Genomic DNA, 23,778 nt, shown 5'->3' with positions numbered 1-23,778 from the left:
ATTTTAAAACAATAATTACAGGACACACAGGTGAACAATACCTATATAATACTTTATGTTTATTAGGGATCAAGATACAAGCTGACTTATGATGGAATGTATCACTTCGATATTCCAAAGACGCGTCAGTACGACACAGGAAAGATTGAAGTAGTAGCCAGAAGCTCAGCCGGCGAAGCGGTTGCAACAAGTGAACTGAAGGTTATTCCAAGACACGATGACTACAGAGGCGTTCTCAAAAACGCTCCTCGACGTGAGTATATTACCACATGTTGGAAAAACACAGATGCGAATTTGGCTTACGATTTTCTTAATAATATCAATGCCAATTACTTCGAGTTAAAACATAAAATATGCATCGTAATATCGACTCAGCCGCTTTAACACACATAACTCACGCACACACCTACAGACCGCTTAAGCACAAATAAACCCTATGGCTTCCCTTTGCCCTTCCTTTTCTGTCCTTAAAAGAAAATGCAGCTAAACCACCTGCTTCTACCGGCTTACCATCGGCACCTGTGAGAGGTATGTCTTGAGGTTAAATTAGTTGATCTACACTTTAAATTGATTTTAACATGATTTGTTGATTCCGTACAGCTTGGTATGATGAAACGACACAATATCAACGCACTGAAACTGAGTTGGAGAAAACTTTCGAGGAAAGACAAACGCAGCAACGGCAAGGCACTATTGACCACAGACCTGAGTTGAAACCGAAAGTGCACAAAGAACCCGACACAGAGTGGCAGCAATCTGTAAAGAAGAAGAAGAGTGAAGAATATTACAACAAGCTCCAAGAGTTAGAGAATGAACAAGTCGTAAAGGAAAGCAGGTTGCGAGAATCAACCCACCAGTACGCTATCCCGGGGGAGAAAGTTGTGAATGCTTCTGTTGCTAAGGGAATGGCACAGAAATATCAAGACAATTTGTAAGTAATTGGTAAAATTATTTGTGCTTTAATTTGTTGCAACGTATCCAAATACTTTTTTTATTCCATACATAAACAGTGAAACATTAAATAATAACATTATTTCATTATTATTTTGGTATTGCCTTATATTTTTTTTATATTTTACAAGGACACTTAATTTCAAATTGTTCAAACGAACTTCAGCATAATACTATATCGACCTAAAATTAAACAAAATGACTGCACGACCAGCGGCAAATTAAGGCCATTCACACATTAACCTTGTGCCAAATGTATTGATTTAACGGCCTTAACTTACCGCTAGCCGCAATGCGATCTTCTTGGGTCCTGTCCACGGCCTGAGCAATGCCTACACAATTACACATCCAAACGAACAAAAATATAAACATATAAATGTTATGAATTCCAGGGAGCAGTCTGAACAAGTGGTGGAACAGAAACAAGTAACTCAAAAGAAAGTTGTACAGAAACCAAGAATCCCAGATCCATCTGAGTCTACCGTTCACGGCAAGGAAGTGCACGTGGCTAAACAGAAACAGGTACAGAAAGAGGTTGTCGGTGACACAGAAATCACGCGAAAAATCACATCTACCGAAACGACTGAGGTTGAACACAAGGCTCAAACTCATGAAAGAGTAGTTGAAGGTCCAGTCAAGCCTAGCAATCCGCCAGTTTTCACCAAGAAGATGCAACCGTGCAGAGTATTTGAACAAGAACAGGCTAGGTTTGAGGTCGAGTTTGACGGCGATCCACTTCCTACTATCAAATGGTACAGAGAAAACTTCCCAATCAAGAACTCAGCCGATTTTCAGATTCATACTTTCAGCACTAAGTCTATTCTTATAATTAGACGAGTTTTCATTGAGGACTCGGCTGTATTTGCTGCTGTTGCTGAAAACAGAGGCGGAACAGCTAAATGCAGCGCCAATCTTGTAGTTGAAGAACGCAGGAGGCAAGGCAGAGGTGGCATCAGTCCACCCAGTTTCACAATGACGGCCCAGAATGTCAACGTGACTTCTGGTCAGCTGGTGAGATTCGACACCAAGGTGACAGGAACCAAACCTATCGATGTTTATTGGTTGAAAAATGGACAGAAAGTGCAACCCGACATAAGAAACAAAATTTTGGAAGAAGATGGAACTTACACTCTTCTGATTCTTGAAGCCTACCCTCAAGATTCTGGGAAATACGAATGCGTAGCTATTAACACTGCTGGAGAGGCAAGATGCGACGCCGAATGCTACGTCAACGCTCCTGCGACGAAAGAAAAACCAAAACCTCAAACTAAAGCCGCAAATGCACCACCAGAAGTTATTGAGCCGCTGAAAGACAAAGTTGTTGCTGAAGGACAAGCTATAGAATTTAGCTGCAAAATTATTGGAAAGCCGACACCTACAGTTCAATGGTACAAGGGAGATAAACTCATTAAACCGTCGAAATACTTCCAAATGTCTAGGGCCGCGGACGAATATACACTACGTATATCTGAGGCTTTCCCTGAAGATGAAGGTGATTATAAGTGTGTGGCCTTTAATTCTGGTGGACGAATTACTGCCGCTGCCAAACTGAAAGTTTCCCAGCCAGACCAAGCTGACGCCTTGCCCACGCTGACACCACTGCGTGATGTTACTGTAAATGAGGGACAGCCTGCGCAATTCAAGACTGTCATCACAAGCAAGGTCAAACCAACTATTCAGTGGCTACGTGAAGGCGCGAAAATTCCGGAGACTCCCGATTTTCAGGTGGGTTTTTAATAAAATGGTATTAAAAAAACAAATTATTCAAGTCTGTCTATGAATGTATGTGATAAACTATTAGGAACTCGTTTCATGAGATGATTTAAATGAGATTATTTTCATTATTCCAGATGATCCACGAGGGCAACAACGCAGTGCTGCTCATCGGAAGCACGTATGAGGAGGACACCGGAATCTTTACTTGCCGGGCAATCACCTCCGCGGGCCAGGTCGAGACCTCGGCAAAACTAGTCGTCAAAAGTAAGACATAGATACAGGCAGCGAGCTCGCGTCGCGCACTTTTAATACATTAATGTAGTGTTTCTTTGTTCCAACTCTATACTACAATGAGATCGGGTGAAAACTACTATTGTAGGTATCTTTCAAAGTTGACAAGCGTTAGTACCATGAATCGCTTTACACAATCGTAGCGGTTACCACAATAACTTTCGCCCGCTTAGACGACCCCGCGATCGCAGTCGTGGTGCCATGACAACATACGACGCGAACAGACCACGCCCGGCCCGCGCGGCAGCAGGATTTTGACGCCCGCAACGCCTTCGCGGGCCGCGGCAACCGAACCGCGCGGACCGCCTCTCCAGCGCGCAATCTAACAATCTTGATTTGCAAGTGGACTCAGTTGTAAGATTTAACTCAGTAGTATTATTTGGGCGAATTTCCGCATCTAACAATGCTGTACATTCTAGCTTTTTGTGTAAATAGCCGTAGACTTAGGTCGAGACAGGCAGGGTGCCACCGAGGATGATGCAGCCGCGCCGCGCTGGAAGCCGATGTTCTTGGACACACGTAACATGTGATTAACACAAACACGAGACACTCTACGTCTGTTTTGTTTTGCTTTTACCGCTACGATGTTTACTAAATGATGTACCTATTGTCGTTCAAATTGTATATTAGATTCATTACGTAATATCCAAAACGTGTCTTTGGGCGAATCGTCCAATATCTAAATGTATTTTTCACCCAATACTCTTTGACAATAATTTAAGCCTGAGCTGATAATTAATGATTTATTTGGCCTTATTAACATTAAGAATCGGAAAGATACTCTATGCTTTTTGTGTTGGGATCTGAACTGTGAAAACTATACTAAGACGATCTCAGTGTTGTATCTTTACGTGGACCACTTTAATGTTAAATTTATTGGGTGGCCGACGAAACTGGAGCTTGCGTTCTAATATGTAAAAAAAAAGCGCTTAACGTTTCGTATACCTACTTTGTAAATATTTAGAAAAGGCAGTATTATATTTGCTATTAGACGCAAGGTCCTGCCCCAGCTTTATCCTTAAGCATGAATCACCGTTTTTGTATCCAGTTCGTCTATATTTTTGCTTTAATCGAATAATAAATGTCACACCTAACAAAGTTGCACGCAAGCTGCGATATGATTTGCGGCGTATCTAACAGCTACGACTAACTTTGTCTGTGTCCGCGTGGCCACGGTCGGGTGCCCGGGCCCGCGGCGCCGTGCCGCGGCGCGTGTCGCGGGAGTCACAGTGGCCGGTCGTCGGGGTCGGCATTTCGCGTTGGGGTCGTCCGTTTCGTTTGGAAACGCAAAGTTACTCGTGGTTGTCCCGCCACGCTCCTCGCGCCGCTGTCAACTTATCCCACAAAGAAACATAACAAAGCAATACGCCGCTATGAGGCGCGACGCCCTCAATCAAAAGTACGCACGCATTACTTGCCTTGCCAGTTTCTATGTTTTGACATACACTGCCGATGTTGATGACCTAATATTTCTGCAAGTACAAATCCGAATTGAATGAGATTTTATAGTTTAACGTTACAGTGATCTTTAACTTAGTTTGTTTTAAGTGCACGATAATGTTTAAAAGTAAATTGTGTTGTATGTTTCACCTAATTGTAATTAAGTTATTAGGCGTGGCAGTATTTTTTATCAATTAATATTTTAGTGCCTATCCATATTTAATAATATATTTATAAATTAAATTTTGTATGTTACCTTTATGTGAAATCTGTTTAATAAATGCTATAAATTAATTAAAACTTCGCATTATTCTACATATTTACGCAAAAACGATTATTTGAATGCCCGCATATGAGGAGTGACCCCGCATTTTGAGATGTTTTAGGATCAGGAGTTCAGCACACGACACTCACATCTCATCAAGTGTTCACAATCAGATACATCAGACCACTACTTACCGATGACTGCTATCCATCAGGCATCCCTCTACTTGATCCACTGCATTTGTATAACTTCTACAACTGTAACAAAACAAGAGAGCCTTTTAATTATTAGGGACAGATAAATGTTTGAATGCAAAATCACGTTTTGATGGTTCGGCCTCCTATTTAGGATGAGAATAGATAATGGCATTTTAACTATAAATTATTTGCGTAGTAGGTACAAATACAGATGAACCTATACAATAATAACCGATTATGATTTACATAAACCTTTTTATACATTCAATTACAAATTAAATGCTCTTCATCAACAATCAGTAGTTATAAAATATTAACACCCGTGGTGGCGTGGCAATGGTACCATACAAAAAATTACCAATCAAATTTGAATCAATGGTATTAAAAAACAGGGCTGAATTTCTTTTGTTTGAAAATCTAACGAATCAAAACAAAAGCAATTCAATTCCATTTAACGTGTATTCAAATTTCATCGTAGGTATTTTGTCCTAGTATTAGGACATTGAACCCCAGGAGGTTAAAAATAATGAACACCATGAATGCCGTGACGTAACAAATGTGCCTTCAGCAGATTTTGGACAGTTAGACTTATGAGAAACTATAAATTGCTAGTATTTTGTACCACTTACGTCTATATAAAACTCAAGTGACACATCGTTGCCTAGTTTTGACAGGTGAACAAGAAAAGAAGTCGTGGAATGTGTTGGACCCCATACAATTCACGATTCTTCTCTTTTCGAACAGACTAGTTGAATGATCGATGAGAATTATAAAAAAAAATATATATTCTTCACCACACCATTTTTGGTAAAGACTCTCTTAATTCTTCCACAAGAATGCAAAGTCATATCATATCATACAAAATTTCACTTGACGTCCTGGTCACAAATGTATAATAAATTGTTCATTTTGATGTTATACGGTTAGTATTTAGCTACCTCGTGTTGGTGTAGTGAAAAATTTTGTGTTTCACTCGGTGGCCAAATTTATTTAACCTTTGCTTTGTGCTTTAAAACTCAACGCTCAAAATTTCACTTTGAATCAGTCGCTACGCTCGCAGTTTACTATAGATATTGGAATCTTTCGCTTGCTCGGATATCAATATTAGCACGTGCGGTTAAACAACTTTGCCCCGTTGTAAAACAAATGACTATAACTGAAGTACAGTTATATGTAACAAACGTTTTTAATTTAGGTAAGCTCTTACACCAATATAAAATGCAGTTATATATATTTTAGTTATATAAATATACCTTGATGGATAACAGTACGAAAAGCTTACCTACGCATAAACAGAACACATATTAAGAATCGAGTGAAAATTTACATAAGAAAATGTATCTTTGATCCCAAGCAGAAGGCTTCACTTCGTCGCTACACAAGAACGCTGTGACAGGTTATTCATACACCTAAAGATAAAAACATCTCGTCTTAATAGTAAGAGACTAAGTGGAACCTTTGACTAGACTTCGACACACCTTGTTCTTTTTTAACTTAAGTGCTGAAGATTATAATTTAAAATTATGTATACATTATGAAAATTTTAGTAGGTACTTAACTTTTTGTAATTTTTTTATGGACCCGACATATCTTTTTGTAAGTTTTCGCTTGATCCATTTTACACAAGTCTTCACATACCTACCTACTAAACAATATTTACTGAAATCTAAGCTCGTTTGCACTCGTGCCAAGACAGCTCTCGTCACTGCGAGTTGATGCAGCCGCTTGCGAATATGGCTGTGATAAAGTCATGGTAACAACGATTAAGGTGCGATACAATCTGAAATGATAAGATTTCCTTGGTTTAGATGATGGTAATCACTATCAGGGTTTGATGTAGCTCTAAGGTCTTATATATCTTAAAATCTTCATATGTTGATGTCTAATTGTAATTAAGAGAAAAACTAACAAATTTTTTAATGATCGAATATTCAACATCAACTGCTTAAATCGACAAAAAAATATTCTTATTGCAAGCATGAATAATACTTGCTAGAAGATAAATCATGCATTCATCTGCTGGTCGCTCGTCGGGCTCAGTTAGCAGTAATTGCTCATTGTTTAACCAATTTCGAATTCTAGCGTTTTGGCAAACCGACAAAACGTCATATTTTGTTTGCAAAATAAATATGATTAGTCCAAGGAGTCTACTGAAGGATATCAGATTTCATCTTATTTTGGCATGAGTGGAAACGCGCTTAGAATGGATACTGTGCTATTGTCACTAAAATACTGAATGAACTCTGTCCTCTTTCAATCTCTTACATTAACCCATATTAATTCAGAACTATATCACACGATAAGTGCAAGCTGAAAATACCAATATTTCCTGGGGTTTTATTTGACATCCGTTTTCGTGTTGATTTCCTTTGATGTTAGAAAAATCGCGACTTGTGTAATTTCTGCAAAAAATTACATAGAAAGTGTATTTGCTGAAAATACATCGCTATTTACCGCAACTGACAACCAAACCAAACATTTATACGAGTATGCCGTATAGTAGCAAAACAGTATAATTATATTATAGTAGCAAAACAAAATCGATTTATAATTATTCGTTTTGGTTATACAGTTGATCGAATAGAAACATGATAGAATCAATATGAGATAATAATACATAATATATATCCTCGATTTTTAGATGACGTGAGGGTTGACAGTTAATGCATGTCGAATAAAGCTCTTGTATGATCACATCTCATTGAAGTGACAGATGTAGAAGACAAAGAATACAAATTGTTTGCCTACTTCTAATGTGTGAAAATAGGAAATGTAACATTAGATCTGCCTGCTTATTGCTCAAAGAGTTTGACGGGTCAGGATGATTTAATTGGTAGTAAAATTACTCCATATACAGCACCGCCAGGAGTGTGTCACCTGCGTGCGTAGCCGAATGGCACGAACGCTCACGAAACGAAATGCTCGTAGATATCTATCTCTATCGCTCTTGCGTATTGGCGCGACAGAGACAGACTACCTTTTGCGGCGTTTCGTTTTCGTTTCGCGTTGTAGAAATGCCATTCGGCTACGGGGCCTGAACAGGAATTGTTGTTTTTGTCGGTAAGTAGAAAAATACCAGTACCTATCTACCGCCCGAAGAAAGGGTGACCAACAGGATAAAGTCTTTGTTTTTTTTTGTACATTTATGTCCTTTACAATAATATAGACATGGGTTTATTAAAGATGAAATACAACAAGCTGGGTTTTAAAGTGATAAGCAAATCTGACAAATTGGGCAGTCTTGTACCTATTTTAAAAAGAAAAGTATTATTGAATATATGTACTTAATTCAATTATATGCACACACAGCGAGAAATTAAAAGCAGGGGACAATTTAAAAACAAACCAATTGAATAAAACATATCATTCTGGTAGATACTGATACAAACTTGATACAATGACGCAAAGGAATCAAGGCAGGTAAGTAAAATAGGTACCTACTCAGAGGAGAATAAAAACATACGAAAACAAAAATTAAATAGTTAATCTTCTCTATAAACTAAATACATAAGTAAATAAAAATATATTAGCGTTAGAGTTTAGTGCTTTTTTACCAAAGAATTATTTTTAAATCTAAAACATGCATCGGGGCCGTGTAAGTTATATCCGAAAGAAATCATGAAACTTATTGGCATGCATGAAGAGGAAGTAACTTGTTAAGTGAATCATATCCCGTTTATTATACAGTAAAACATGGATATGCGAGACTTCAAGGGACGAGAAATTTTGTCTCGCTTAAACAGGTATTCCACTCAGGGTCTCAGACAGTATATTAAATGTCGGTCTCATTTACAGAGAGTATCACTAATAGAGGTGATAAATAAGGTGTTTTGCAAACATTTTATATTTATTATTAGTTGCATTCTAAAAGACAAGGTTAAATAAGCCATGTATTTAAATAAAATATAAAACTCGAACGTCATTGCGTCTTAGAACTTTACATTAAGAAAGTTATTTTTATATTTAGTTGTTAAGTACTTATCGTTTTAGTTTTTATTTCGATAGTTTTAATTAATTAAAATTAATAAAAAAACCCTCGCCTAAACACAAAGGACCAATCGCGTAATTAGTGCAGGCTTCAAGGGGATGATCGTTTGCAATACTAAGAATTACTTACTTATCAAAAATACGGAAATACATTTTTAATAAAGTCCCTTCACAGAGGTATTAGTTAGACTGTATCTCAGATACAGAGGTAAATTAATATAAAATGCTTAACAAAAACATTTACCTAAATAAGTGAATGTAATATATCAAATACAGTCTCAGTAACAAGGGTAAACACTCTGTCTCATTAGATTAGAGAGTAATTTAATACTAAAGTGCCTGGACTGCCCCTAGCATAGCATCCCATCTAAAGAAGTTTTCACTTATCCAGGTCCCACGTAACCAGGTTTCACGGTATATATATTATATTCTGTGCCTATACATAAAAAAAAACGTTGCGTTTCGATACTTTCACATAGCCCTTATTCTAAATAAACCCTGGCTCATTCAAGTTTGCATCTATTTCGAGAACTTCTTCGTCTTATTTCCGCGGATGACGCAATGTAATATCTGGAATATATCCTGGAAATAATATCACTTGATATGTTCAGACGTGACCCCTCAGTACAACTACGCCAGGTTTTACTATGGAAACAACGGTATTAACTACCTCGACATTAGGGTCCCCCACATCTAGAGTCTCGCGAGCGTAGCGTCGGGCAACTGTATGGCAAAGCCTGACGCTTCGTCGGCGCGTCTTTTTCCATGCAGTTGGCCCGACGCTACGCTCGCCAGACGCTAGATGTGGGAGGACCCTAATGTCGAGGTAGTTAGTGAAATGCATCAAGGTATAACGAATAGAAACTTACTGGGTTACGTCAAGATTCCTAAATGCAACGTTTTATTATGTATGGATTGCATTTGATGAAGAACATAATAATGAGAGAGGCGAAGAGAGGTGTAAAAGTGGACTTAGATACCAAGGGTTCAATGTTCTCTTCGCATACACGTTGCAGCATTCTAATGGTTTTTAGGTTTTACCCGATATGAAGAAAATGTAAAGTATCCATTATTGAAAACGTTTAATACCATACCTAACGCATTAAATGATTAGCATCGTAATGTAACCTACGAGTTAGTTACTTCTCCACGCTCATGCTTGGACAGAATTCAACATTTTCCGTAACGTTCTCAGTATCGAATCTCATTTGAAAATCTCATGGTACGAGTACCTACTGAATTCCTTGCTAATAAGTTACTAATGAGAGCCTACATTGTATTTAAGAAATATTTAATACAAAAGTAGCCATTAAACTACTTCTGCTGTGTTAGTTAACTAATCAGAGCTATATACATGTAGGTTACTAAAAATCACTTAACACAAAAACTAGTCATTAATTAATCGTGCAACTTCACACAGTTAATCAGAGTATTAGGGGCTATATTTTTACCAATTTTCAGCCAAATCGACCGAACGGCTTTTTTCTAACATTTTGTGCGGGGTTCTTTCTAAACAAAAAATATTTATTAAGTAAATACTTTTCAAAGTAAAGTATGCAAGTGCCCAAAAAGTTTTTTTAGAGTTACTCAATTGCATCAGATTAAGATATAGGGATATGGTGTGTGAATCTTGTTAAGTACTTCCACAGTGTACGAGTCCTGAAAACAACCCCGCCGTCTAAGAGAGCCTTTCAAATCAGCCATACCCGAGCGCGTCAGACTCTATGGTGGATTTATAGAAACACTCGTAAAAATAAATAGATGTAATTTCAATAAGTAATGACGATTTTTAACCGCCGCCCAAATCTCAGGGAAGGGGGTTCTCTCAATTCGTCTGTATGTTTTTTTTTATGATTGTTATTCGATATCTCCGTCGTTACTGGACCCATTTTAATTTTTTTTTATTAAATGTATATACAGATTGGCCCCATTTCTATCAGAACCCAGTTCTGATGGTGGGATCCTGGGGAAATCGAGGGAAGTCCTCAAATCTTAAAAATATATAGTGTAGAGGTTTTATAAGAACCATCCATTTACGTTCGGAACAGTGACATTTAGTGAAGTAGAACTGCTTATGAAGATCAGAACGGAATTTCTCAAATCTGAACGGCACACTTATAGTGACTTTGGTATCTTTATAAGAACAGCATGTATTTACGTTCGGAACAGTCACATTTGGTGCAGTGGAACCGCTGATGATGACCAGAACGGAACTTCTCAAATCTGAACGGCACACTTATAATGACTTTGGTATTTTTATGAGAACAGCATGCATTTACGTTCAGAACAGTAAAATTTGGTGCAGTGGAAATGCTGATGATGATCAGATCGGAACTCCTCAAATCTGTACGGCACACTTATAGTGACTTTGGTATTTTAATAAGAACAGAACAGCATGCATTTACGTTCGGAACATTGACATTTGATGAAGTGGAACTTCTGATGATGGTCAGAACGGAACTCCTCAGCGACGCATAGCTCATGTTAGGAGATTTGTTCGTTTTGTTATGTTTGTTAAGGTTATCGGATTCATGAGGAATTGAGGGAACTCCTCAAACCTTAACGTTATACGTACGTATATTAATTTGTATTTCCATCAAATAATCAAATATTTATATTAAAAGCAGTTTTAAAAATACACATTTCTACGTAATCCAACATTCGCAAATACCTTTCACCAGAAACCCAATAGCGGCGGATTTTTTTTTCTTAAAAATTATTGCGTTCCTGGCTGACCGTTCACGTCAAAGTTGTCATTTTTTATGCAACTGTGTGCCCCAGCTTTTCGCTAAGGGCACGGCGCTCGGTGAAGTCGTGCACATGCAGTTACATATAAAATACATTTAGTACCTAAGCTATATTTTGAAGATATTTAAAACAATCTCTAGCTCGGTGGGCAAGTTACTTACACAATATTTTAGACTTTTGGGGCAATTATTTGAAAAAGTATTCCATCAATAAAAAACCGGCCAAGAGAGTGTCGGGCCACGCTCAGTGTAGGGTTCCGTAGTTTTCCGTATTTTTCTCAAAAACTGCTGAACCTATCAAGTTCAAAACAATTTTCCTAGAAAGTCTTTATAAAGTTCTACTTTTGTGATTTTTTTCATATTTTTCAAACATATGGTTCAAAAGTTAGAGGGGGGAACGCACTTTTTTTCCTTAGTAATTTGACCTTGAATAGAGGCAAATTTTCTGCTTTAAAATTGATAAAAGTGGGTTAATTTAGTGATGAAGATGTTTTACCACCTGTGGAACTACTGGAAGTAGTGATAAAGGCGTTTTTTATTTACGTTGTACTTTCCTCGCTATAGTGAGGGGAAAAATTTTGTGTTACACACGAGTGCAAATGTATTTTACTTCTCGTGTGTTGAAAAACTCGCAAGCTCAGGATTCTATTCTCGAACCACTCGCTTCGCTCGTGGTTCAACTAAAGAATCCTTTCGCTTGCTCGTTTTTCAATTCCACACTCGGCGTTAAAATACAACTTTGCACTGTTGTATAACAAATAACTATTGTTTATTCCTATATTGTTTTAGGAACGGGGTGTTAAACTAACGTTTTATTTTAATTATAAATGGGCTTACTCTTGGCCACAGACTAGCCAAAGGCAAATACGTGGATTACGATGGAGTGAGAAAAGTTGTTTAAAGTTTAAAGGCTAAGGTTAAGTGTTTCTATGAAAACCTTTGTTTTGAATCCAGACAGCAAACTAGGCCTTGTTAGTTTTAGTTCGGTTTCCTTACGACGTTCTCCTTCTCAAATGATGTTTTTGGTTCCGGCATCAGAGTGGGGGGTGGGGGTGCCCTCTATTTATTTCGCCTATCATAAATTCGCATAATAATAATTCGCATAACAGATTTGGCATAACGTAATTGTTCATAATATTGAATATAAGCATAATATTAAAAATGCATAATACTTATCTCGCATAATAATGAATCTGCATAATTGAAATTTGCATACTATTATTACCTATAACTAAATTATCATAAAATGAATTACCATACTTACTTACTGTACAGTCGAGTTCATAAATATGTGTACATTTTTTCACCTTATTGCAATGAGTTAGGGTGAAGAAATGAATTCGACTGTACGAGTATGAAGCAAGCGATTAGATCACTCAGGGGCTGATTTTCCATCGTGTTTCATTTTATACTGTCTCACTTAAGATTTCACTTCTTGCATTATTTTAAGCAAGCTTTTTTTTGATGATCGAGTATCAAAAGTTTTGTATTCATGTGAAAATAAAAATAAAAATTAATACAAATTGTATAAAAACGTTTTTCTCGATTTGTGGCTTTTCTTGCTGGAAGTTTTTTTTGATCCCATACAAGCTTTTGATTCTTGATAGGAATGGGATCGATTGGCGATTGACCATTTTCTCCCACCTTGTATGTTTATTCCAAAACCTATAACGCCAATTTTCATAAATTATAAGTCGAAGGAAGGTCTTTTAAGACCATTTTTGAGTGGCAGCACGGGATCTGGAGCTGCTAGCTGCCTTTACTGACCCGCTATCAAAATACACCCTGTATATATGACATTTGACGTCATTTAGTTGACACTAACTTAAATGTTATTCTTAAGGGTCTCTCACACTAATTAAGATTAATTAAATATGTATGAAAACGAAAACAATTTTTTTTCGAATTGAACAAAACGTGATATACCGGGTGGTTCTTGATAATGAACCTAACCACGTGTGCAATTTAACGGACAATAAAAATGAACACTGTGTATAACATCACACAATCAGTTTATGAGGATTTTATTGAGACATTATTCCTTATTACCTACATTACAATCGCATGGTATTTTTCATTAAAAATGATTTAAGTAAGTATACATCTTTCATTGTTTTTTTACAACTTATTTATCCAGTCAAATATAATTTTATTGTATGCCATTTAATAATTGTACGAAGCAAAGTTATGCCTATTATACTTATCCCAATTCATCGTTATAACAATTTACATTATTCTATTCTATACGTAATCTGTTATGCGAAATAATGATATGCGTATTAAACGTTATGCCAATTCATATTAGGAGTATTAAGTTATGCGAATTAATATAGACCCGGGGGGTGTGCAGGTCTATTCGAAATAAAAATCCCAGAATGTACTTTATCTGCCTATGCAGCACGTGGCTTGACAAATTGGCAGGTATACGAGTAAGTACACTAGTTGGTTTTAGTGTACACCACACATGTCCCGCTGCTCCGTAACAAGCAGCTCCATGGTTTCATTCAACCCGCGTGATCGGATTGATGGTCGCAATTAACAAAAAATAAAACCGCCTTCAAAAATAAGCGCGTTACAAAACACGGAGAAACTAAAAAGCAAAAAATAATAAACCTTTGAATTCAGATTTCTTATCGTATTTCAATAATCTAAACATCCAAATTATAAACAAATCAATTATTTTCGCAGTCGGTACCAGACCTGTTCGTCGCCTTGCTATTGCCTGTTTGCCCCACCCAACCATACGCAGGCTGGCACCGACTCCAAAAATAATTGATTTGTTTATAATTTGGATGTTTAGATTATTGAAATACGATAAGAAATCTGAATTCAAAGGTTTATTCTTTTTTGCTTTTTAGTTTCTCCGTGTTTTGTAACGCGCTTATTTTTGAAGGCGGTTTTATTTTTTGTTAAAAAAGTTTATTTATTTGTTGATTTTTAGTGGTTCCTATTGATATTATATGTATCAGTCCGAATACATGTACACTAGTGAAAGAATTATCCTTTAACTCCTAACCATTGAGGAGTTGACCTTCCATCATCAGCTCAGCCACATAAAATTATTACCATCAGGCGTAAATACTGGTTTACCTTTGAAAAATACACTAAAAACATTACATGTGCCTATAACATTTGAAGAGTTCCCTCGATTTCTCCAGGATCCTATCATCAGACCCTGACTTGGTGCCAATGGGACCATCTCGGGGTTATACCCGTTCGATCAAAAAAAAATTTTGAAAATCGGTCCACAATTCTCGGAGATATCGAGGAACATACATACAAAAAAAAAAAAAAAAAAAAAAAAAAAAAAACATTCAGTCGAATTGAGAACCTCCTCCTTTTTTGAAGTCGGTTAAAAATAGGTATGCACCTATGAGTGCGAGTTATTGTCAGGTCGGTTTTGAGGTTTTAAGCCCATGGGGCTATTAATATTAATATTGTATATGTATTATTTTATTGGTTCAACGTTTGATTGACTTTCACTTCATTTTCATTAACTAGATCTAAAACAGTTACTCAGAAAATAACTTTTACAACTTTTTTGTTCTTTACAGATGAAACTGATGTTTATCTCCCATATTTGTAAATAGCTTTACTAGGTACCTACTTTTTAATTATACTTCCCTACTTTAATATTTATTTACTACGACATTATAATAGGTATAACGAAATGGAATATCTTAACCATAAAACTACAAACGTAACATAAAACTATACATATATGATTGTGTATTACTAAAATCGATACCAGAATAGCCTAGCTTTTGTATAGTTCTAAGTATGTTCATAAACATATGAAAATATTATACTCTTAACAGTCTTAACCTCTGGATTGAAATTGCTCTTACCATAGTTACCATTGGGACATCAGCACTTATACTAGAGCTACCTGGAGATATAAATTAAGTATATGTAAGTAGAAATCATTAGGTATACATAGGAGTATTCTGGCGAAGCTATAATAAGCTACCTACCTGTTATAATAGCATTAGTATCATATTTCATCATTAAACTTTCAGTTTTGCGGTAATACTACTCCTTGATCATTTCATTTTAATGCGTGTTTTTTTCATGCTCCAACTGAATGTTTTAATTCTAACTGTATAATAGATGATCACACAGATCACAAAGTGGGGAAAGTTACAGTACAAATTAATGTAGTTCATCAATTAACTGTTGCTGCTTAAATTTTCAACAAAAAATATTAATATTATGCATTATATATCAGCATGAATTAAGGTGCATGTCACCCGTCAGAGTAGAATTTTAAAACTATGTAACAGCTAACCCAATGGTTACTTTTTATGCAATATAGGATAAGTTTGCATGAGACATTTATCTACAACCAAAGTAAGTACTTACTAGTGTATTTAACAACATTAAGTATCAAAAGCAAATGAATTAAAAAAAAACAAGACGAAGCCAATTAAATTATCCTTTAAAAGTTCTGATTTAGTACATAACAATGTTAAAAATATGTCTCTTTTTCTCATTACAGAATCCCGAACAGTTATTTCACGAAAGACATTCCAAGAAAAAACTGGTGTTCATGAATTCACGGCCGATCAAAAAACAACGACCGCCAAAGCATTATATCAGTCAACAGAAGAATCTAATATCTTACGACTTGAAAACGTACAAGATGTTGAAACTAGAACTACAACGGTTCCCTGGCGCACCAAGAAAGTGACTGAAGAATTAACAAAAGAAGAAACCTCGGAAACTGTAAATTGGCGTAAACGTAAGCCACAGGAACAACAAACTTCTATGCAGCAAGTAGCTTTTACCGAAGACGCAAATATATTGACTGTCGACAACAAAGAAGTCAGTGACAAAACGAAGGTAGTCGAAACAAAGCATTGGAGAAAACCTAGACATCAGGACATACAGCAAACCGAAAGTATAACATCTGAAGATGGTAGTATATTAGCCATTGACAAGCAACTTGAGACAAAACTTTGGCGTCGACCAAGATCAGAACCCAAAGAAGATGCAAATGTACCAGAAGCACAACCGCAAGAGCCAACCAGGCGGAAATCGTCAGCTCAAGAGCAAAAACCTGAAACTGTACCGTGGACTCAAGAGAGTATCAAATTACGTAAAACTAAATTAGAGAAGAGAGAAATAGAAAAAGAAAAAATAGAAGATGTCACATTAAAACAAGTTCGAAAAACTGCTACACAAGATACTATCGGAAAAGCAGTTACCGATGATGCTAGATCAGAAGTCATCGAGCAAATTGAAACGAGACACGAGACAAAATCTCAACCACAGGAAGCTCTTAAACATGTTGAGAATTATACTTTATCTGAGGATGCCAATATACTAGTCGTTGATAAAACAATTGAAGCCACCCAAAGTGTAAAACAGGATTCACTTGAGATAAAACATTGGCGCAAGCCGCGTTCTGAGCCTAAAGAAGACGTTGAGGTGCCAGAAGAAAAAACACAAGAACCAATAAGGCGAAGATCATCAGCATTCCAAGAGCAAAAACCAGAGGCTGTGCCGTGGACTCAAGAAAGCATAAAACTGCGTCCAACACAAGTTGAAAAAAGAGAAATAGCAAAAGAAAAGTTTGAAGATGTTACATTGAAACAAGTAAAAAAACCTTTGGTGGCAACTTTGCACGAACAAGAGAAACATATTGTTGATAGATCAGTCACCGAAGATGTAGAAATTTTACATGTTGATAAATCAGAAGTTATTCAACAAGATGATATTGAGCATCGCAGAAAACCTCGCACAAAGGAAGTATCTAAGCATGTTGAGAATATAATTTCAACAGAGGAAACTAACATACTTGCGATCGAAAAAACAGTAGACACATCTGAGGATGTAAAATCTGAACCAATGGAAACTAAACATTGGCGTAGACAACGATCAGAACCTAAACAGGACGTAGATGTACAAGAAGTACAACCACGTGGGCCAACAAGGCGGAGATCATCAGCTTTCCAGGAGCAAAAACAAGAAACGGTACCATGGACTCAAGAAAGTATCAAATTACGCCCAACTAAAGTAGAAAAGAAAGAAATAGCAAAAGAAAAATTAGAAGAGGTTACACTTAAACAAAGGAAGATGTCCGTGGAGACACTTGTTATAGAAGAATCTTTAACACACGAGGAAGACACTGTCATATTACAAATAACAGCTGATGAGAACATCGAACGTGATGTTGCACTCAAACCTATTTCAAGGCAAAAAATAAAGCAAGAAAAACCTATCGAAGAAGATCAACCAGAGGAGGTTTTGTGGCGCGGTAAACGACGACCAAAACAAGAACAGCAATCTGAAGAAGTGGTCCTTAAACCAGTATCTAAACAAAAGCCTGTCGAAGATATGAAACCCGAAGATGTGCAACTCAAGCCAATCAAAAAAGAGAAAATAATAGAAGAGACGAAACCAGACACGCAACCAGAGGAGATATCCTGGCGAGGCAAGCGAAAGCCCAAAGAAGAACAGCAGGCTGAAGAAGTTGTACTTAAACCGATGCCTAAACAGAAACCTGTAGAAGAAGAGAAGAAACCCGAAGAAGTGCAACTTAAGCCAGTCAAAAAAGAGACCCCGATCGAAGAGGCGCAACCAGAGGAGGTATCTTGGCGAGGCAAGCGAAAGCCCAAAGAAGAACAGCCGGCTGAAGAAGTTGTACTTAAACCGGTGCCTAAACAGAAACCTGTAGAGGAAGAGACAAAACCGGAAGAAGTGCAACTTAAGCCAATCAAAAAAGAGAAACCGATCGAAGAGGCGCAACCAGAGGAGGTATCTTGGCGAGGCAAGCGAAAACCCAAAGAAGAACAGCCGGCTGAAGAAGTTGTACTTAAGCCAGTACCTAAACAGAAACCTGTAGAGGAAGACACAAAACCGGAAGAAGTGCAACTAAAGCCAGTCAAAAAAGAGAAACCGATCGAAGAGGCGCAACCAGAGGAGGTATCTTGGCGAGGCAAGCGTAAGCCCAAAGAAGAACAGCCGGCTGAAGAAGTTGTTCTTAAACCAGTGCCTAAACAGAAACCTGTAGAGGAAGAGACAAAACCGGAAGAAGTGCAACTTAAGCCAATCAAAAAAGAGAAACCGATCGAAGAGGCGCAACCAGAGGAGGTATCTTGGCGAGGCAAGCGAAAGCCCAAAGAAGAACAGCCGACTGAAGAAGTTGTACTTAAACCGGTGCCTAAACAGAAACCTGTAGAGGAAGAGACAAAACCGGAAGAAGTGCAACTTAAGCCAATCAAAAAAGAGAAACCGATCGAAGAGGCGCAACCAGAGGAGGTATCTTGGCGAGGCAAGCGAAAACCCAAAGAAGAACAGCCGGCTGAAGAAGTTGTTCTTAAACCGGTGCCCAAACAGAAACCTGTAGAAGATACAAAACCGGAAGAAGTGCAACTTAAGCCAGTCAAAAAAGAGACCCCGATCAAAGAGGCGCAACCAGAGGAGGTATCTTGGCGAGGCAAGCGAAAACCTAAAGAAGAACAGCCGGCTGAAGAAGTTGTACTTAAGCCAGTACCTAAACAGAAACCTGTAGAGGAAGATACAAAACCGGAAGAAGTGCAACTTAAGCCAGTCAAAAAAGAGAAACCGATCGAAGAGGCGCAACCAGAGGAGGTATCTTGGCGAGGCAAGCGAAAGCCCAAAGAAGAACAGCCGGCTGAAGAAGTTGTACTTAAACCGGTGCCTAAACAGAAACCTGGAGAAGAAGAGAAGAAACCGGAAGAAGTGCAACTTAAGCCAGTCAAAAAAGAGACCCCGATCGAAGAGGCGCAACCAGAGGAGGTATCTTGGCGAGGCAAGAGAAAGCCCAAAGAAGAACAGCCGGCTGAAGAAGTTGTACTTAAACCGGTGCCTAAACAGAAACCTGTAGAGGAAGAAAAGAAACCGGAAGAAGTACAACTTAAGCCTTTAAAAAAAGAGAAATCGATCGAAGAGGCGCAACCAGAGGAGGTATCTTGGCGAGGCAAACGAAAGCCCAAAGAAGAACAGCCGGCTGAAGAAGTTGTACTTAAACCGGTGCCTAAACAGAAACCTGTAGAGGAAGAGACAAAACCGGAAGAAGTGCAACTTAAGCCAATCAAAAAAGAGAAACCGATCGAAGAGGCGCAACCAGAGGAGGTATCTTGGCGAGGCAAGCGAAAGCCCAAAGAAGAACAGCCGACTGAAGAAGTTGTACTTAAACCGGTGCCTAAAGAGAAACCTGTAGAAGAAGAGAAGAAACCGGAAGAAGTGCAACTTAAGCCTGTCAAAAAAGAGACCCCGATCGAAGAGGCGCAACCAGAGGAGGTATCTTGGCGAGGCAAGCGAAAACCCAAAGAAGAACAGCCGGCTGAAGAAGTTGTACTTAAGCCAGTACCTAAACAGAAACCTGTAGAGGAAGAGACAAAACCGGAAGAAGTGCAACTTAAGCCCATCAAGAAACAAAAACCTAAGCCTGTTGAACAAGAACAGCCTGCAGATCTCTCTTGGCCTACCGGCAAGAGACGTCCTAAAGAAGAACAACCTGCTGAAGAAGTTGTACTGAAACCAGTGCCTAAACAGAAGCTTGTAGAAGAACAAAAACCAGAAGAAGTACAACTCAAGCCTTGGAAGAAACAACAACCCAAGCCTGTTGAAGAAGAACAGCCTGAAGACGTTTCTTGGCCCACCGGCAAGAGACGTCCTAAAGAAGAACAACCAGCGGAAGAAGTCGTACTGAAACCAGTGCCCAAGCAGAAGCCTATAGAAGAACAAAAACCAGAAGAAGTACAACTCAAGCCTTTGAAGAAACAACAACCCAAGCCTGTTGAAGAGGAACAGCCTGAAGACGTTTCTTGGCCCACCGGCAAGAGACGTCCTAAAGAAGAACAACCAGCGGAAGAAGTCGTACTGAAACCAGTGCCCAAACAGAAGCCTGTAGAAGAACAAAAACCAGAAGAAGTACAACTCAAGCCTTTGAAGAAACAACAACCCAAGCCTGTTGTAGAGGAACAGCCTGAAGACGTTTCTTGGCCCACCGGCAAGAGACGTCCTAAAGAAGAACAACCAGCGGAAGAAGTCGTACTGAAACCAGTGCCCAAACAGAAGCCTGTAGAAGAACAAAAACCAGAAGAAGTACAACTCAAGCCTTTGAAGAAACAACAACCCAAGCCTGTTGAAGAGGAACAGCCTGAAGACGTTTCTTGGCCCACCGGCAAGAGACGTCCTAAAGAAGAACAACCAGCGGAAGAAGTCGTACTGAAACCAGTGCCCAAACAGAAGCCTGTAGAAGAACAAAAACCAGAAGAAGTACAACTCAAGCCTTTGAAGAAACAACAACCCAAGCCTGTTGAAGAGGAACAGCCTGAAGACGTTTCTTGGCCCACCGGCAAGAGACGTCCTAAAGAAGAACAACCAGTGGAAGACGTCGTGCTGAAACCAGTGCCAAAACAGAAGCCTGTAGAAGAACAAAAACCAGAAGAAGTACAACTCAAGCCTGTGAAGAAACAAAAACCAAAGCTTGTTCAAGAAGAACAGCCTGAGGATGTTTCTTGGCCTACTGGCAAAAGACGTCCTAAAGAAGAACAACCAGCGGAAGAAATTGTACTTAAACCAGTGCCTAAGCAGAAACCAACCGACGATGACAAATTAGAAGAAACACATCTAAAACCTGTTACAAAAGAGGAATCACTAGCAGAAACTAAAGTAGAAGAAGAACATATTACAAGTGCCAAGAAAGAGAAAAAGACCGCTAAAAAACAGCAATTAGTCCAAAAAGTCGCAGAAAAAATTGTAGAACAAGAAAAGATTGCAGAAGAAGAAAAACCAGAAGATATACAGCAAAAAGTTATCAAAAGGGAGAAAAAGATAGCTAGAAAGGACGTTATGGAGGAAACAATTGTACTAGAAACGCAGGAAGAATCTCAGCCTCAGGTCGAAGAAGAAAAATCTACGACTGTTCACCAGGAAGTTAACCAAACTCAGCCAGAAGAAAAACCTGAAGAGGCAGTACAGAAGCGTGTCAAAAAGGAGAAAAAGGTAAAGGAAGAGAGAGAAGTGACCGCACTAATGAAACCAGTCGAACAATCGAAAGTGGAAAAACCCGAGGAAGTAGAAACTAAGAAAAAAACTCACAAAAAAGAAAAGGTCATAGAGGAAGTTCAAGTCGAAACAGTTGTTTTAGAAAAACAAGAACAACCAGCACCTGAGTCCCAAGAAGAAGAGATCACAACAGTCGTCACAACAGAAAAGAAACAAACGAAGATCAAGACTAAGAAGTCGGACAAAAAAAGTAAGTAGATACTTTCTTTAAAGTAAGTAGATAGTTTCACTTCATGGTAGTTGTGGTCCATCGTGTCAAATACTGTCATTAGATTTCTTTACATGAATGGAAGAAGACGTATGGAAGAATTTTAGAGAATATTTTATCAGGTCTGACGAAAATATAGTTTGGCTAAAGTTATATGTCAATGGAATATAGCCGAAAACTCTATACTACATTTATTTATTTATTTAATCTTTATTGCACAACAAAATAAGGTACAAATGGCGGACTTAATGCCTCAAGGCATTCTCTACCAGTCAACCAATAGGCTAAACCAGAAAGATTACATTACGTTACAAATGTGGAAAAGAGGGAACTCGGAACGAGTGGCGATAAATTAAGTAAAAAAAAAAACACAGAAAGGAGTTTTTTAAACGACACGAGTTACGAATTTCCTCTTCGCACGTGAATCGTACGATGTTTTACAGTACATTTATGGCCATTTAAATTTTACGTACCGTTTTTACCTATCTAGTGCGGTAATATACCGCCATTATGTACTGTAAAGAAAATAATGCTCTTATTTTCTTGTGTTATAACTCCATAAGTTCTATATTCTACTATTACTGACATAATAAATATTTGCCAGAATATATATCCAAATGCCCATTTTGAAGAAATGTATCATGTACACTACCAGATTAAGTACGCCATTACATCAAATAGATCTACATATTTGTTAATTTTTATAACAGATGCATGGCTAGCAATTTATTATCAACACTTTCTAAGGAGTTGAAAACGATAAAAATACAATGTCAATCATTACTTAAACACAAATTCTTAAAATAGTAAATTATTAAAATAGTGAACTTTTCATTTCTGTTCTTTTCGTGGATTTCGAACATAGACTAAAATCTAAATTCAAAATTAATAGACACCTATTTTACAGAAGTTGGACCGATAATTATAGAACCCATTAAAGCAATGAATATTCTGGAAAATAGCAATGTTGAACTGTATGTATTTTATGAAGCAGATGAAGACAAAAAAGTCTTATGGTATTGCAACAACAAACTCCTTGAACCAAGTGATGATTGCATTATTCATACTGAAGCTGATCATTCGAAGATAGAGATTAAGTCAGCAGATAAAAAGAAAGTAGGAAAGTTTGAAGTCGTTATTGAGTCCAATAATATGATCACAAAATCGGCAAGTACTGTTAAAATTATTAAGCCGTCTGACGAAGCACTCATAAAACCACCAGTATTTATTCGACCCGTAACGTCCAAACAAGTCACCTTTGGTGCTATTGAACTATTTGAAGCAGAGGTGATATCTAATCCTAGTGCATCGTTTCAATGGTTTATCGGTACCAAGGAGGTAACTTCTTACGCAAAAGAAAATAAATTAAATAATATTTATATTACCACTAAAGACAATGTATCATGTCTATGCATCGAAAATATGACACCAGATTTAGTAGACGTTATCACCTGCCGAGCAGAAAACTTTGCAGGTTCTGTATCTTGTTCCGCTTCACTAGTGCCAAAAGATAAGGAAACAGAAATAAATGGTGAGAAACCAGAATTCATACAGCCTTTGAAATCAGCTTCCATAATGGATGGGGAACCTATTATATTGTCATGCGAAGTAAAGGGAATTCCTTGGCCTAAAATAGAATGGTACCACGATACAAAGATCATAGAAAAAGCAAGAGACGTAGCAGTGGCAAGACAGGAATCCGGTTTATGTGAACTTCACATTAAAGAAGCATTTCCAGAAATGTCGGGCTCTTATATCTGTACAGCAACTAACTCTTTCGGGAGTTGCTCCAGTGAATGTATTTTAACCGTGGAAGGTAGAAAAGTGGTTCCAGCTTATGACTGCATGCTATGTTTTCAGTAAAATGCATGTAAGAAATAAGTAGAATGAAAATTATTTTAGCAATAATTGCACCTGTTTTGTTTTCACACGCCA

General features: G+C 37.8%; 1 protein-coding gene across 9 annotated transcripts in view; it reads left to right on the top strand.

Annotated features, from left to right (window-relative positions):
* The window catches only part of LOC125241253 (titin-like), a 153,591-nt gene that overhangs the window by 62,650 nt on the left and 67,163 nt on the right, over positions 1-23,778 (top strand). For 8 of the 9 annotated variants that reach the window (XM_048149626.1, XM_048149632.1, XM_048149631.1 and 5 more), the window contains 6 exons: positions 67-253; positions 601-931; positions 1,344-2,676; positions 2,802-2,931; positions 16,093-21,825; positions 22,751-23,659. In XM_048149626.1, coding sequence (XP_048005583.1) covers positions 67-253; positions 601-931; positions 1,344-2,676; positions 2,802-2,931; positions 16,093-21,825; positions 22,751-23,659 — 8,623 coding nt within the window. The remainder of the gene's footprint in view (positions 1-66; positions 254-600; positions 932-1,343; positions 2,677-2,801; positions 2,932-16,092; positions 21,826-22,750; positions 23,660-23,778) is intronic. The other variant, XM_048149628.1, reaches the window with a different exon arrangement.

The sequence above is a fragment of the Leguminivora glycinivorella genome, chromosome Z (genome assembly GCF_023078275.1).
Source record: "Leguminivora glycinivorella isolate SPB_JAAS2020 chromosome Z, LegGlyc_1.1, whole genome shotgun sequence".
Classification (NCBI taxonomy): domain Eukaryota; kingdom Metazoa; phylum Arthropoda; class Insecta; order Lepidoptera; family Tortricidae; genus Leguminivora; species Leguminivora glycinivorella.
The sequence above is the reverse complement of the archived record's forward strand: the minus strand, read 5'-3'. Positions and strand labels throughout refer to the sequence as shown.